The 14827-nt window shown below is 45.7% G+C and overlaps 2 protein-coding genes and 1 pseudogene across 2 annotated transcripts; 2 read left to right on the top strand and 1 right to left on the bottom strand.

Annotated features, from left to right (window-relative positions):
- Positions 1-6825: 6825 nt before the first annotated feature.
- LOC127752667 (E3 ubiquitin-protein ligase PUB23-like) lies at positions 6826-7699 on the top strand (annotated as a pseudogene).
- Positions 7700-9380: 1681 nt separating this feature from the next.
- On the top strand, positions 9381-10816 carry LOC127786251 (uncharacterized). Its single transcript, XM_052313587.1, has one exon. It carries the CDS (start codon positions 9446-9448, stop codon positions 10562-10564), a length of 1119 nt encoding a protein of 372 aa, XP_052169547.1. The 5' UTR covers positions 9381-9445; the 3' UTR covers positions 10565-10816.
- Positions 10817-10973: 157 nt separating this feature from the next.
- On the bottom strand, positions 10974-11517 carry LOC127786253 (uncharacterized). Its single transcript, XM_052313589.1, has one exon. The coding sequence runs from the start codon at positions 11445-11447 to the stop codon at positions 11103-11105; it is 345 nt and encodes a 114-aa protein (XP_052169549.1). The 5' UTR covers positions 11448-11517; the 3' UTR covers positions 10974-11102.
- Positions 11518-14827: the final 3310 nt, after the last annotated feature.

Consider the following 14827-nt stretch of genomic DNA (forward strand, 5'->3'; position numbering starts at 1 on the left):
TTTCATCGATGGCATGAAAAAAGAGACATGAAATTCATAAGTACTTTTTTTTTTTGCTTCTTAGATCGATTCTATGATATGAAAAGCACCGCAGTTAAGACTTCTTAATTAATACATTTGTGTGCCTCAAGCCATCAAGCTTTGATTTAGCCCTTCGAACCATCACGGGCACACCCAGGATCAAAATCCTGGGTCCGCCACTGTATGCAAGCATGCTTAAGAAACTACTTGCCTAAATCAGGAAGAAGTCAGTGATGTATCATTGCCAAATAAGTACCGAGAACAATCCCCGTTGCAAAAATCTCAGCTAGATTTCAACTATAAGGTTGATTTAGTTATAATGGTATCTATCCAAAATAGATTGGAGGGGCTCCCCCTCTCCTCTCTTCTTCTCTCAATAGTGATCCAGCGGGGTAGGGGGCTCAAGCGCCCCCCCCCCACCGCCCCACACACACCACACATACCCCACAAACCCAAAATAAAATGTTGGATCCGCTCTTGCCTATTCATATCAATAGATTGAAGTTGTTATACTAGAAACGGTGTAGTTCATCTTTCGTCGGAAAGCTGCTCTAAGGCCTTGTACCGTTACGACGATGTCTGAAGCTTTACGAGCAGCATTAGTCGAATCATCCAACACAATGCCAATATCGACCATTTTCAAAGCTATAGCATTGTTTACACCTCCATATCATATATATATATATATATATATATATATATATATATATATATATATATATATATATATATATATGACACTTTAACTCTTAATTATTGTCATATTAAAAAGAAACTCTAAACTAAGTACAATTTATTAATTTTGAATTTTGGTGGTATGAAAAAATACTATTGGAAAAACTAATTATTAGTTTTTTAAAAGTATTAATCATGGAGAAAAATACAATTGAGACATCCAAAACCAGGCACAACTCAATACTTATTATTTACATACAGGTTTCCACCTAACAAATCATGAAAATGACACAATCAGGAGTCCAAACCGAGTGATCTTGGTAAATATTAATTCAGGATATTGGAACGGTTAAATCATGAAAAGATAAGATAAAAACTCTGTACCGAGTGCAACATGATATTTTTAATTACGAACTATAAGTTAAAAAGGTAGCTCGTGCCATGTATGAGTTGGTGACTAGCATACTTACACATAATGTCTTTTATTAGTGCTTTTTTTATTGACCTTTTGCATCCTTTCAAGGGTGAAACAGTCTTTCCAGACGGACGAACAGGGTGAAATAGACGGAAAGATGAGTTGATGATGGCGATGGCATTCCGTAGATATATAGCGCGGTGGTATTGTAAAATTTGCACTCACCCATGGCAAAACATAGAATCAAACAGTTGTCGATGGCTAAATAAAGCGTAGATTTTCTCTATATATATGTTTTACCATATATGTTTCTTCTAGAGCTTACAATTAAACGAGTATCAAAGAGTCATCCTCACGTGAGAATAGTCCCCCACGATGCTATTTTCTCTCTTTTGCTCCAATAAGCCGTGGTTCTCCTCTCAATCTCATCTCATCTTCTTACAAGCTAAGTCTGGGCTTTGGAACGAAGAGACAAGAAATCAATTAGTCTTACATATGTAGAGCACCGATGACCCTGCTGAGCCCAACGCCATGGTGTTTGGCGGCGAGCGTGCTTGTAGCGTGGTGATCGAGCAGTTCGCCAACAAGGTGCCCAAGACGACGGAGAACTTCCGTCCCATGTGCACCGGCGGATGCGACATGGGGTTTGACTGAAAGCCGCTCCACTACAAGGGCTCGACGTTCCACCGGGTGGTGCCCGGGTTCATGTGCCAGAGCGGCGACATCGTGACGGCGAGTCGGCGCTTGACGATGCCTGGAGGCTAGTGATTGAAATTTAGGTAATTTCACCCCCACCGGCAAGCACATATCTCGCCCGAAAATTTCGGTTATTTATATTTATTTTGCGAATTTCGATCCCCTGCAAATATCGCAATTTCGAGATTGCTAACCCTGCAAGGGAACACATTGCCGATGAGGGGTTTGAGTGACATGCCACATGATGGGCCTGGAGGTCCATGGTGAACGCCGAGCCCAACACCAACGGTTCCCAGTTCATCATCGTCAACAGGCCACCATGGCTAGATGGCCGGCACGTCGTGTTCCGCCATGTCGTCGACGGGATGGACATCGTGCGTGCCGTCGAACAGACCGGCACCTGGAGAGGCAAGATGGTGAAGCCAGTCGTCATCGGCGACTGCGGCAAGCTCTAGCTACAGATATACGTATGTATGTATCAGTGTATGTATACCCGAAAACGGCCCAGATTAGGGATTTAGATTTGTTTCTCAATTTAAATAATGGATGAACTGAACTTCGTACTATTAAAGTTAGGTATTCATATCTGAAAATTTACAGGAAATTCCAGAGAGTACTTTAGGCAGAGAGTACTTTAGGCCATAGAGAATATTAAAAAATATTAACGGCCATGATTTTTAAGGAAATTTTATTTCCCACATTAAACTTCATTTGATAAATTGATTTATATTTTAATATAATTTCTAGAAATAATTCATTAATTGATTTTTAACCTCCGAAAAAAAATTGGGGCGTGACAAAGATGGTTCGGAAAGTTGGTGGCTAAGGGACTTTCAGAATCCCCTAATCCTCCTTTTCCTTACCCCACGAAATCCCCAAAAATCCTAAAGAAAATCACTGTGAATTTTTCAGCACCATTTCTAACCCAGTGAACTCGGTAAAACCCTAACCTCGAAGGAAAGACTCGGAGAAACGACGGATGCGATTATGATTCGATACTATGGACGAAAAACCAGACAAAAGTCTTACGTATTTTTTTAAGTAGGTATATATAAATACATATAAATTTTTGAAAGATGTCAATATAGTACTATCTTGGTTTGTACCCTTGCTAGTTTCTGTGGTCCGTTAATTGGTGATCCAACAAGGAAAAAGTACACGCAGGTCCCTCAACTTGTCATCGGGATAAAAAACGTCCTCAAACCGCAAAACCAAATATAAGAGGTCCCTTAACTATACAAAACCGGTCACCCGAGGTTCTTCAGTGGTTTTGGTCCCGGTTTTGGTCTACGTGACGGCTAAGTCAGCGTGGGACCCACGTGGGCCCCACATGTCTGGTGTCCACCTCACCCTATATCTTTCCCCTTTCTCTTTCCTTCCTCATATCTCTCTCTAGAGGATGGGGAGCGGCGGTGGCGGCCGGTGTCACACCCTGAAAATCGCTAAATTATATATTTTCGTAAAAAAAGGAACTTTTAGAATTTATTTAATAATTAAAGTAAGTGTTTGAATAAAATATATGAAAATTTTGAACATTAAATTGATATAGATAAAACTTTATTAAATATTTTTAGTGTCCAAATATGTTCTGGATTTTTCCCGGAATTATTTGAGCATTATAAGTATTTTTAATAAATGAAACATCATTTCAGCAATTATTTAAATTAAAAAGTCAATCAAAATCCTCTTCTTTGTCTCGGGCCGAATCCGGCCCATTCCCTTCCTTCCTCTCTCTTCCGCCGGCCCAACTCGAGCCTGCATCCTCTCTTCCTCTCTCTGCCGAAGTTCTATTTGCCTCCCTCCTTCAATCGGGCCGAGGAAATGAAGCCCGGCAAGAAGTCTGTTTTGCCTCCCTCTGCTACAGTGTCGCCCCTAACCTCCAGCCGGCCGATCTCCTCCCTGCCGTGCCCGTGTACAGCGCCGCCTCCCCACCAAATTCGTCCTCTCCGTTGCTCCTCTTTCCAAATTAGTTGTGGGAATGGAATCCTCTCAATCTCCTCTTCCTTTCCCCCAAGAAATCCCCAAAAGTTTATATGGAAATTCTTTCCAATTTCGCGGATCAAATCCTTCCTTTTTCCGGCGAACCCTACCTAATCCGTCGCCGATTCCATCCGTTCCCGAGCCGATCTCTCCCTCTTCCAGCTATAAATAGCATCCCCTCGGCCTCCTCTTCCGTTTGCCTCAAGTCCAAAGCCGAGCCATCGCTTGTAGCACCACCGCCGCCTTGCCCTAGCCGCCGCCGACGCCAGTGACCCTCCAGCCACGCCGCGCCGCCTCCTCGGTCGACCCCGACCTGCGCCGTCGCCTCCCTCGGCTTCGCAAGGGTGAGAGCTACCCCGGCCACCCGTTCCTTTGCGCCGAATCTCGCCGGAATCGCTCTCCCCGCGCTCGCCTTCTCTCTCCACCTCCGGTCGCCGCTCCAGCAGCCCCGCGCCGTCGCTGTGGTCGTCGCCTTCGGTCGCCGCTGCCGCCGTTGGGTTTGCGAGGAGGAGAAGAAGACCGGCCTCCACTTCCCCGTCGTCGAAGACCCCGGGAAGCCCGTCGTCACCGTGAAGCCGATCTGTTCCATCTTCAGCCGCGCCGTTCGTCGCCGTCCATCACTGCCTTCGTTCACCGTCGCCACCCTCGGGATCGCAGGAGCGAGGTGAAGACCGTCCACCCCTCGGTTGTTGCCTCTCGTCGCCGGAAAGCCGTCACCGTCGCCAACCCAAGGTCGCCGCCTTTGGAGCTGGTCGCCTGCCATCTCCCTCGCCGTCTGTCGTTGCGTAAGTGGTGGTAAGGGTCACCTTGATCTCCTCTCTCTCCCGGTGCCCTCCGTTTGCATCTTTGTACCGTGGTTCGCTGGTAACTGCCGTTCCCGTGCTTGCGGTCGTCGATCCTGCATGGCAGCCATGTCATCGCTGACATCAGCGCCATCTTGGCCATCCAAAATTAATATAAATTTGTCATCTCTTTTCAATGACATATTATTCCTTTTTAATATATGTCATCTACCAAATATGATCTAATCTTTTTCAAGAGGATGTTTTAATCTTCTGTCTCAGCTATAAATCATTTGTAAATTGTTTAATCAATTTGGAATAGTCTTTTCTTTAATAGGTTTAATTGGAATTAAATCTTGTAAAATTCATATCTAATTCATACGAACTCGGAATGAGGTCGTTCAAGTCTCATAATTCATCTAAATTCAAACTCTACCCTTATGAACTTTAATTGTACTGTTCATTTGGTTTTTATTAGTGTTTTTCCTTGTTTTGCGTTTTAGGTTTAGACTTCCCGTTGTTTCGGAGGATCTTCCGTTCGTTGGAGAAGTTCCTGAAGACGAATTGAAGACGCTTGTTTGTAAGGCAAGTCACACAGATCCCAAACAACCCTTTGAGCATGTTGAACCTGTTTAAAGCTATGATTTATTTCAACTTATGCATTGTTTTCGAATGTCATTGGGTGGTGAGCCTTTCCCATTTAATTATGGCCGAAGATGACTTTATTTTCCTATGGGTTATAATTTGACTAGCATGGACCTTATATATTGGATTGGTTCAGCTAGATGTTATTTATAGTTGCTTAGCCGTGCTTAGAAACATTAGCTCATTAATGGGATAAATCATACTTCACTATCACTTATGGATATTTTATGGAAACTCACGATGGTCAATCGTGATTGGTTAATTAATTAATTTGCCAAATAAAACTTGATAAAGGTGGGTTGTGAGCACATGGTTTTGATGGCCGTGCTCATGACAATTAAGGACCGGTTCACGAGTTTCGGTTGTGAAACATTAACCGTGCCAACCACAAGCCAGCGTGGGCAACGGCTTTACCTTTTGTATAGCATGGTTCATTACGGAGCACCAGATTGAGAAGTGGCGGAGATAAGCCCACGGGGGTCGCTGGGGAGTCCATGCCTTGTTTATAAGGGGGTGATTATGATCCAGGAACGGTGCACTGCTTTGAGTTGTGTTGTGCGAGGGGTACTGTCACAGCTCCTTTCCGAGGTACCGTGGTGGTATTGAGGCGCATGGTGACATGTCGTGGGGCTGTGTCTTGTGGGTACAGTGGTACACCTCTGGCCAGAGTAAAACTATTCGAATAGCCGTGCCCGCGGTTATGGGCGGGTCTAACAATGTCTTTCGTGATTAGTCTCACACTTCTCACCATAATAAAAGATGCTATAACAACTAATAATTTGATTAGCTCCTGGTTTGGAATGGTACATTCCTGGTTTGGAGATAGATCTGTACAGCCGGGTATGGTTGTTCAGGATGGTTGGGCCTGTGCAGCATGGGTATGTTGTACGGTGTTGATTAATATTGATGATTAATTGCTCTACTGTTTTACAATTCTCAAAAGTTTGCTAAATGCTGCTTTTGCAAATAAGCCCTATATTATGCCATTCTTTGGTATCCTTGTGCACTTGCATATTTGCTGTGTGGCTTGCTGAGTATGTCATATGCTCACCTTGCAATAATCATCAAACCTCAGTTGAAGAAAAAGAATTTAGAAGGAGAAGACGTTTGGCTTATACCCCAGTTGAGCTGCCTGTGGGAGTGGAGCTGAAGCTCGCTAGGTTTTATTTTTCCGCTGCAGTTTTCTTCATGGTGAGGACTAAGTGCCTCTTATTTAAGTATTTATTCGCTTTAGTTATTGATGAATCTGTATATTAAATTGTCAGTTTGTGTACCTCGGCTGATTCCTAGACGAGGATTTTATGCACAAATGAGTTCGGAAACTACTAGTGAATTTCTGGGCGTGACAACCGGCGGGCGAGCGCGCGGCGGCCGGCAGCCGGCGGATGGGGAGCAGCAGCCAGTAGGCGGTGGTGGCGGAGGCGGAGGATGTGGAGGTGGCAGCCCCCTAGCAGTGGGCATGGTGGTCGTCGGCGTCGGCGTGCCCCGCGCCCGCTCCTCCCGACGGGATCCTCTCCTCCTCATCGGCGTTGTCATCCCCCTCGTCCCCGCCGGATCCCACCACGGCGCGGTGGCCGGTGTTCTCCTCCTCCTCCACCACCGCATTGACGATGCATCCAGGGCGCGCCCCGCGCCGTGGAGTTCCTCCTGTCCGTCGTCGAGGAGCGCGCCTCCGTGGGCGTGGACGACGCAACGTCGGCTAAGCCACTAGGTTCTTCCCAGGAAGAGACGACGTGCGGCGTGCATGATCCGGCGAAGGGCAGCGGCGGTGAAGATTTTTTGGAAACCTTGGCGTACGTGCTGCGGCAGCCGAGATACCTCTTGCGGATCCAGGGAATCCACCTGCTATAATCGGCGCTCCTAGCTATGCCCCCGCGCGGCTGACATCGGCGAGCGCCGCCGCACTGGTCGACGGCGTGGTGGGGGTGGTGGCGGACAGGCCGTCGGCGAAGGCGGTCAAGGTGGCGCTCCACGTGCTCTGCCGGCTTTGCCCTTGGAGCCGGAACCGCGTCAAGGCAGTCGACGCCGGCGCCGTGTCAGCGCTCGTGCCCCTCCACCTCGACAAAGGCTGCGGCGGCGACAGGCGCGCCTGCGAGCTCGTCGTTATGGCGACGACCACATCTGCGGCTACGCGGAGGGAAGCTTGTTGCTGGTGGCACACCCGACGAGGCTCGCGGCAGTGGCGTGCGCAGCGACGCGGCTGTCCGCCGCGGGCACCAAGAGCACCGTGCGCACGCTGCACGCCATGGCAAGGCACTCGGCGACGCCGGCGGTGGTGCAGGAGATGCTGGCCGTCGGTGTGGGGGCGAGGCTGCTCTTCCTGGTGCAGGTCGGCGCCTCCGGCGAGCAGACGAGGGCGAGGGCGAGGTGGACCACGAGCCGGTCCAAGAGCGCGCGTGCCGCCGCCATGGGCATCCTAGCGTGCGAGAGCAGAGAGCGAGGAAGGAAGGAGAGAAATAGAGAAAGAGAAAGGGGAAAGAGATAAGGTGAGGTGGACACCTGACATGTGGGTCTCACGCTGACTCAGCCGTCACGTAGACCAAAACCGCGGTCAAAACCACCGGAGGACCTCGGATGACCTTTTTTATAGTTAAAGGACCTTGTATATCTGGTTTCGTGGTTCGAGAATGTTTTTTATCCCGATGACAAGTTGAGGGACTGTACTTTTTCCATCCAGCAATGTGCTGGCCCGTTGGGACTTGGGGACTGGAGGAAACAATTTTCTGGGCCATGAATTTACTGGGCTTTACCGGACCAGGAGCCCTGGACAGTTTGTTAGGACAGTTTCCTTTGTGCATCTTCCTGTGGTATCTTTATAAATACTAAAACAATGCCCGTGCGTTACAACGGGTGAAGGCTATTTTAATCTTATTTTTTTATACGGTTTAGCTAGCATAAAATTTACTCTGGAAATTCGCTTGAATTTTTTTTTTAGAAAATCATGAGCAGTAATTAGGAGTCCGACTTTTGTCTCAAGTTGGCATATAAAAGTTTTTTTTAATGATATTTCTTATACGACTCCTTTTGTATTTTCAAAAGCGAACAAAATAAAAAACCAACTCAAACAAGCACTTCCTCCGTCCCAAAATATATCAATTTTTGGTTTGATGAGACGTATACTAGTACTACGAATCTGAATAGTACTACGAATCTGGACAGGTCTACATCCCATCCAAAAACAAAAATTGCTATATTTTGGTACTACGAATCTGAATAGTACTGTGAATCTGGACAGGTCTACATCCCATAAAAAATAAAAGTTGTTATATTTTGGAACAGAGGGAGTATAACGTACCAAAATATCACTAGAAATATCTTTATTTTTTACAATAGTAGAAATAGAGATAGAGACATAGATATAGACATTCATATCGACGGACATTCATAAGTCATACCCTACCCCTAACCATCAGGGCGCCTCCAAAAGACTAGGAGACTCAATTCCGGATAGATATGTTCCACTGCAAAGAACCTAACTGATTGAGCTAATGAGTTATACTGTCAGTGTTCACTTAATTCATGCTTTATTTTTTAAGAGTATTATTAAGTTTGGAGTTACATTTATTATTTTGTTTCTTCGTGCGTATGAAACTTGACAGTTATCATGGCTGTGATGACTTAAAATCCACGTGTAACCAGGGACCCAAATTAAAGTCCAATCTCTCCCTGGTGCAGACAATTGCCTTCCCAAACCTTGAATGAATATCTGGACCCCACATAAAAGTACTAGAATGTCAACCAATCAACTTAGGGCATTATTAGCAGTTTAATAATTACATCTCCAAGGTCCAAACTCCAAACACCACCTGCAACTTTCAATTCCATTATTATTAGATGAATCCATCTGACCCAAATTTCTTCTCTATTAGTATTAATATATTAATTAATCAAAACCCTTTCCTTCTTTCAGAAAAAAATAAAATCTCTGACCCAAACAAAGCTTATACAGCTTATGCTCACCCAATCCCCTAGTATCAGTATGTATTGGAACAGGTGACACACTCCAACTCCAACCACTCCCCATACAACATAGCAAGCTTCATCCATGTCTCACCTTTTCTAAAACCCTAATTAATCACCCCATTTTGCTCCTAATCCATCATCACCACCCCAAGCAACACAAGTATATATAAACACCCAACCATGCACCATTCCATGCACAACCACAACCACAATCAAAGCATCCAAGAAGAAGCTTAGCTACTCACCTAGCAAAGCTTGCCATCCATCCATGGCGCTCCTCCCTTGCATTGCTATTGCCGTGCTGCTCTCCTCCTCGCTGGTGGCGGCGGTGACCGGACCGCCGGGAACGATCGAGCGCGTCGTCAAGCAGCAGATCCTCGCCAGCATCCCGCCGGGCGGCCACGGCGCCGGCGACGTCCACCCGCCCGTGCTGTTCCTCACCTCGCCGTCCGGCAAGTACGCGGCGTACTTCGTGCGCTCGCACACCGTCCCCGGCGCCGGCGGGCTTGGCGCCGACTTCTGCTATGTCGAGGTGGTCGTTAACAAGGGCGGCGAGGGCGACGCGGCGGCGGGCGGGGGGATGAGCGTGTGGGAGTCGGAGTGCCGGCCGGTGAGCACGGTGAACACGTGCACGCTGCTCTTCTCGTGGCACGGGCTGGAGGTGTTCGACGGCAGCCAGGAGGTGTGGCACGGCGAGACCAACACCGACGGCACCAACTTCCTGCAGAGGCTCGAGCTCGTCGACGACGGCGACATGCGCATCCGCGACAAGGACGGCGAGCTCGCCTGGCGCGCCAGCGACGAGCCGCGACACGCGCAGCACTGCGGCGCGCCGGGATCCCCTGGCCTCGCCACCGCGTTCCCGCCCTTCGCCGAGCCCATCGGCGCCCACAGCAGCGACCTCCCCTTCGGAATGTTCCCCGGCGGAAACGGCCGCGCCGCCGAGCTGCCGCAGGCCGCGGATGCCGCCGCGGGAGCACTGGGCGGCGTCGGAGCTGTCGCGCCGCTGCCGGGAGCCGTCGGCGGCGCCGGAGCTGTCGCGCCATTGCCGGGAGCCGCGGGCGGCGACGCGGCAGCCGCGCCATTGCCAGGTGACATGGGTGGCGACGCGGCTCTTGCGCCACTCCCAGGGGCCCTTGGCGGCGTCGACCCGGCGTTCTCGCCATTGCCAGGGGACCTGCCTGACCCTGCTGCTGCTGCTGCTGCCGGCGGCGCCGCCGCAGGGGTTGGTGGTGTCGGTGCCGGCGCTCTCGGCGCCGGCGCCGTCGGGGCGTTCGGAAGCCAGCCGCTGGTGGACAACAGCCCGTACGACAGCGGGGCGTGGAAGGTCGACGGCCACCTCGCCGCCATTGTCGTCGCTCTCGGCGTCGTGCTCGGCGCCATCTGAGGATTGGGAAGCAAGCTTGGGAATTGGTTTGAGATTTGAGGAGGAAAAGTATAATGGCAGCTTATTTGGGTAATTAATTGGTGTGGGTTTAATTTTCTTTTTTAATTTTCCTTTTGCTGTATGGATTGTAAATTAGTCGTCGGAGGCCATGGCCACCGAACGATCGAATTTAGTGTTTTCATCGGGGTTTAATCAATCGCGAACAATTGTAATCAAATACACTTGTTTAAATCTCATCAATGTTTTCATGAAAATCATCTCGATCCTTTCTACGTTCTTTCTTGGAAATTAATTGTTTTGTTTCGCATCCATACCCAACTAGGAATCATACGCTCTAATCAATCAAACAAAATTCAGATGGGTTAATCGCGAGAAGCAAGAAAAATAGATTAAAAAAAAACAGGGGACCGATCGTCGATCGATCCAGTATAATAATAATTACTGAATTTGGTACAAAAACGATTGAATCCGACTATAAAAAACGACTGAATTTACTAATAATGGAACATGAACCGAGATTTGATGAAGCTAATTTCTTCTAGGCGAGGAGGTTGAAGAGGGCCTTGTCGGCGAGGTGGTGCGCGGCGTGGATGAGGTCAATCCGCGCGTCGTGGGTGAGCCCGCCGATGAACTCGCCGTCGAACGCGTCGCCGTCAGCCGCCGCCGCGCGGGCCTCCATGTACGCGACCACCGCCGCGACGTCGACGCCGGAGACGTTCCCCGGCACGTCCACCACCACGCGCCTCCCGCCTCCGCCGCCGCCGGCGCCAACCGCCTCGGCGACGAGCCCCGACCTCCCCGCCACAACCCCCGCCGGCGCGGCCACCGTGGTGCCGTCGAAGCACCGCAGAACCACCACGGCCATCTCCTCCGCCGCCGCCATCGATGCTGCTGCTGCCGCCGCGAGCGAGCTAGTTGTTGATGCTGTCGTGTTGCTTTGGGCTATAGCTAGGGCTTGGCGTTACGGCGCAATAATCGATGTGTTGGGGTGGCTCGGTGCGCGTGCCCGCGTATTTATGGAAGCAGTTGAGTGGGTTCGTTCGAGTCAGACCCGGTTGGGGCGGTGTGGTGTGAGTCGGTCTGGGTTGAAAAGTGAAAATTACAAAAATCGTAGTTGTTTTGGTAAAAAAAATTTGACGTATACGTACACACATTAAGTATTAAACGTAGACTAATAATAAAACAAATTACAGATTCCGTCTATAAATAGCGAGACGAATCTATTAAGTCTAATTAATCCATCATTAATAAATGTTTACTGTAGCACTATATTGTCAAATTATGGTGTAATTAAGCTGAAAAGATTCGTCTCGCAATTTACATGTAAACTGTGTAATTATTTTTTTTCTCTATATTTAATGCTTCATGCATGTGTCCAAACGTTTAATGTAATGGAAAAGTTGAAAGTTTGAAGGGAACTAAACCAAATTTCATTGTGAGTTTGGTATTCCCTTCGTATAATATGATTTGCTGTAAGTACTTCATCTTTATTCATTTTGGTTTGAGGTAACATGACTGTGGAGACGTGATCGTCATTCATGTCTGCAATGCATGGCGAAGCGATTGTGCCATCCGTGCCCGTGGTGTCTAGCATGCCACTGGACGGTGGTAGTAGCGAGTAAAAGATGAGCTGTTCTTTGTCTCATGGGTTTAGTAGTGACTTGTTTTTTTTCGGAGTTAAGATGAAAAAACATAAGCTTGGTATGACACTGTCGTTGAGGAAAAAAAAGTTGTATTTCATATGTGTTAAGTCGTACCAAGTTATATGATATATGTGGAAAGAGGTAAAAAACACACGAACAAAAACAATTACTAATTTGTGAGGAATATTAAATCGAGATAAATTAGAATGGGGATATTTGTATACAGAGAGAATCTTAAATCTGAGGTGATATTTTGGGTCGTTTTTACGATTTTTTCAGTTCGAAAAAGGGTTGGGTGATAAAAGGTCCGTTTCGTGGATGGCACGACGCGTGCACGGTCGATCCGGGAACGGACGGCCCAAGATGGGCGCTTTTTACGCGTGGATACAAAAGCCGTTTCGGCTGTGTTGTGCATTTGGTGGGTAATAAAGTAACGTGTACGGCTGTAGTTTGTATACGATGGTTTGTTGTATCGATCATAGGGTGCACGGGGGAGGGGATGGTACACGTGCTGACAATCGAACGTGACATGTTACTTTGATCAAGTATTCCTTTTTAAAAAATGGATGCACGCGTGTTCCTTCCTTTTCTTTTCACCACCCAGGGTGGATTTATTCTAACTTATATGGTGATATTTGAGCAAGTTTTATAATGGGATGAATATCGCCTTTAATTTAAATCGGGTTATCTACTCGTTAATGAAGAGATAACAAACGCAAAATATCACATCTAATAAACAAACCTCAATTATAAAACACAGCCTTACACTATTATTGAGAGTTAGGTAGAGGTTGCCTCTTATAAAATGGATGACTCACTCTTTTCTAACTTCTCTCCTCCACCTCATTATCTAATCTTATGTGGTAAATTTAGGGGCAATATGTAGGGAGCGTATCCTATGCACACAGGCCCTCACATGTACACACCGTGTACACCAACTAAAAATTATCACAAAAAATTCTAGGAAAATTCATACATATACTTTCAATAGTATTACATCTACGTGCAAAGTCGCATCTTCAAATTCATTCTACATAGAGAATAACAAAAAAGATAAAATTCTGACAAAATTGCAACCTTAAAACTGTCAGATTTTTTGTTTTTTTTGTTACGGCTAAAATATAATGAATTTGACGTTAAGATTTTAACCCTAGGTGTAATACAATTGAAAGTATGTATATGATTTTTTCTAGATTTTTTGGTGACATTTTTTAGTTGGTGTGCACGTGTGTACACGTGAGGGCCTGTGTGCATAGGATATGTTGCCCAATATGTAGGAGTTTATAATACTTGCTCTTAAACTGGTATCTTTCGTCCATGTTCTGAACGTTTTACCCCTCTTTTTTCATATGCACACACTTCCTAAACATTTAAATTGTTTTCGTGCTGGGGTATGGATTTCCAATCCATACATCTGAACATAGCCATATAGGTAGTGGTAGATCTATTAATCCTTGGCCATATATTGCATGCTACTAATTATTAAATATGTATTTACTAGTAATGTATATGTACATCGTAGATATTAATTTATGGGTTTATAGTACTACTATATAATTGGGAGTAAAGAAAGTATACTTTACTTTTTTCGAGAGAGGGAGGGGTGGTTTCATGTGTGGAAGGAGGGTGTAGTGATGGTGGGAAGGGAGTAGATGGATTACTATGCTTTAAATATACAAGTTACATGTTCATGTGTTAGTGTTACAATGGGATTGAATAAAAATATGATTTACTATTCTTTTATATTTGTTTCTTATAATTTTAGAGATATGCATACATATTAGGCCTTCTTCAAAACTATAGAAACGACACAACACAAAACATAGCATAATGCATTATTTTAAAAAGTACAAGAATAAAATAAGAATAGGCTAGAACATAATTATATTAGAGAGATAGAATAGAGGAAATTTTTCTACGAGGAATTGGCCATCTTAAAAGAATTTTATAGGATTTGAATGGTCTAGCATTTTTTTTCAAATATACCAAATAAAATAATTTCATACATGATTTGAATAATATAAATCCCCTCTCCTCCTCCCCACATCATATACAACAAGTAAGTAATTGTCTACAACAATTTTTGCTCTCATTACCAATAGTGCTCACCACCGACTCATTCACTTGTGCATGCAATGGCACTACGGCTACCTCACCATTATGCTTCACCATCGACTCATTCACTTGTCCCCGTATCACCCTATCCTATATATCGAGCTATCACTACCTACCTCCACCTCCAATGCCCACTTTGCATTCTAATATGACATCGCCAACATTTTCTCCCAAGCAAATAAGAGAACCACAGAAAATAGAGAAAGAAAACTAGTCTCAAGATGTACCTCTTTCAAATTTTTTAAAAAGTAACTTTCATTTTTAAACATACAATAATATTAACTTTTCAATATAATATTTGATCATTCATCTTATTTAAAAACACATGTTACATTTATTTTACTGTAATTTGTTTTATTAGTAAAAGTAACTAATTCTATTAGTAAAAATACTTTAAACACGGCTTGTATTTTTTTTCATGCGTCTGCTAAATTACTGAATAAGGCAAATGGTTTTATAAAAGTTAATAACATTATATATTTAAAAATAGATGTAGTAATAGTAA

Source organism: Oryza glaberrima, chromosome 10, assembly GCF_000147395.1.
Source record: "Oryza glaberrima chromosome 10, OglaRS2, whole genome shotgun sequence".
In the NCBI taxonomy this organism is placed as follows: Eukaryota; Viridiplantae; Streptophyta; class Magnoliopsida; order Poales; family Poaceae; genus Oryza; species Oryza glaberrima.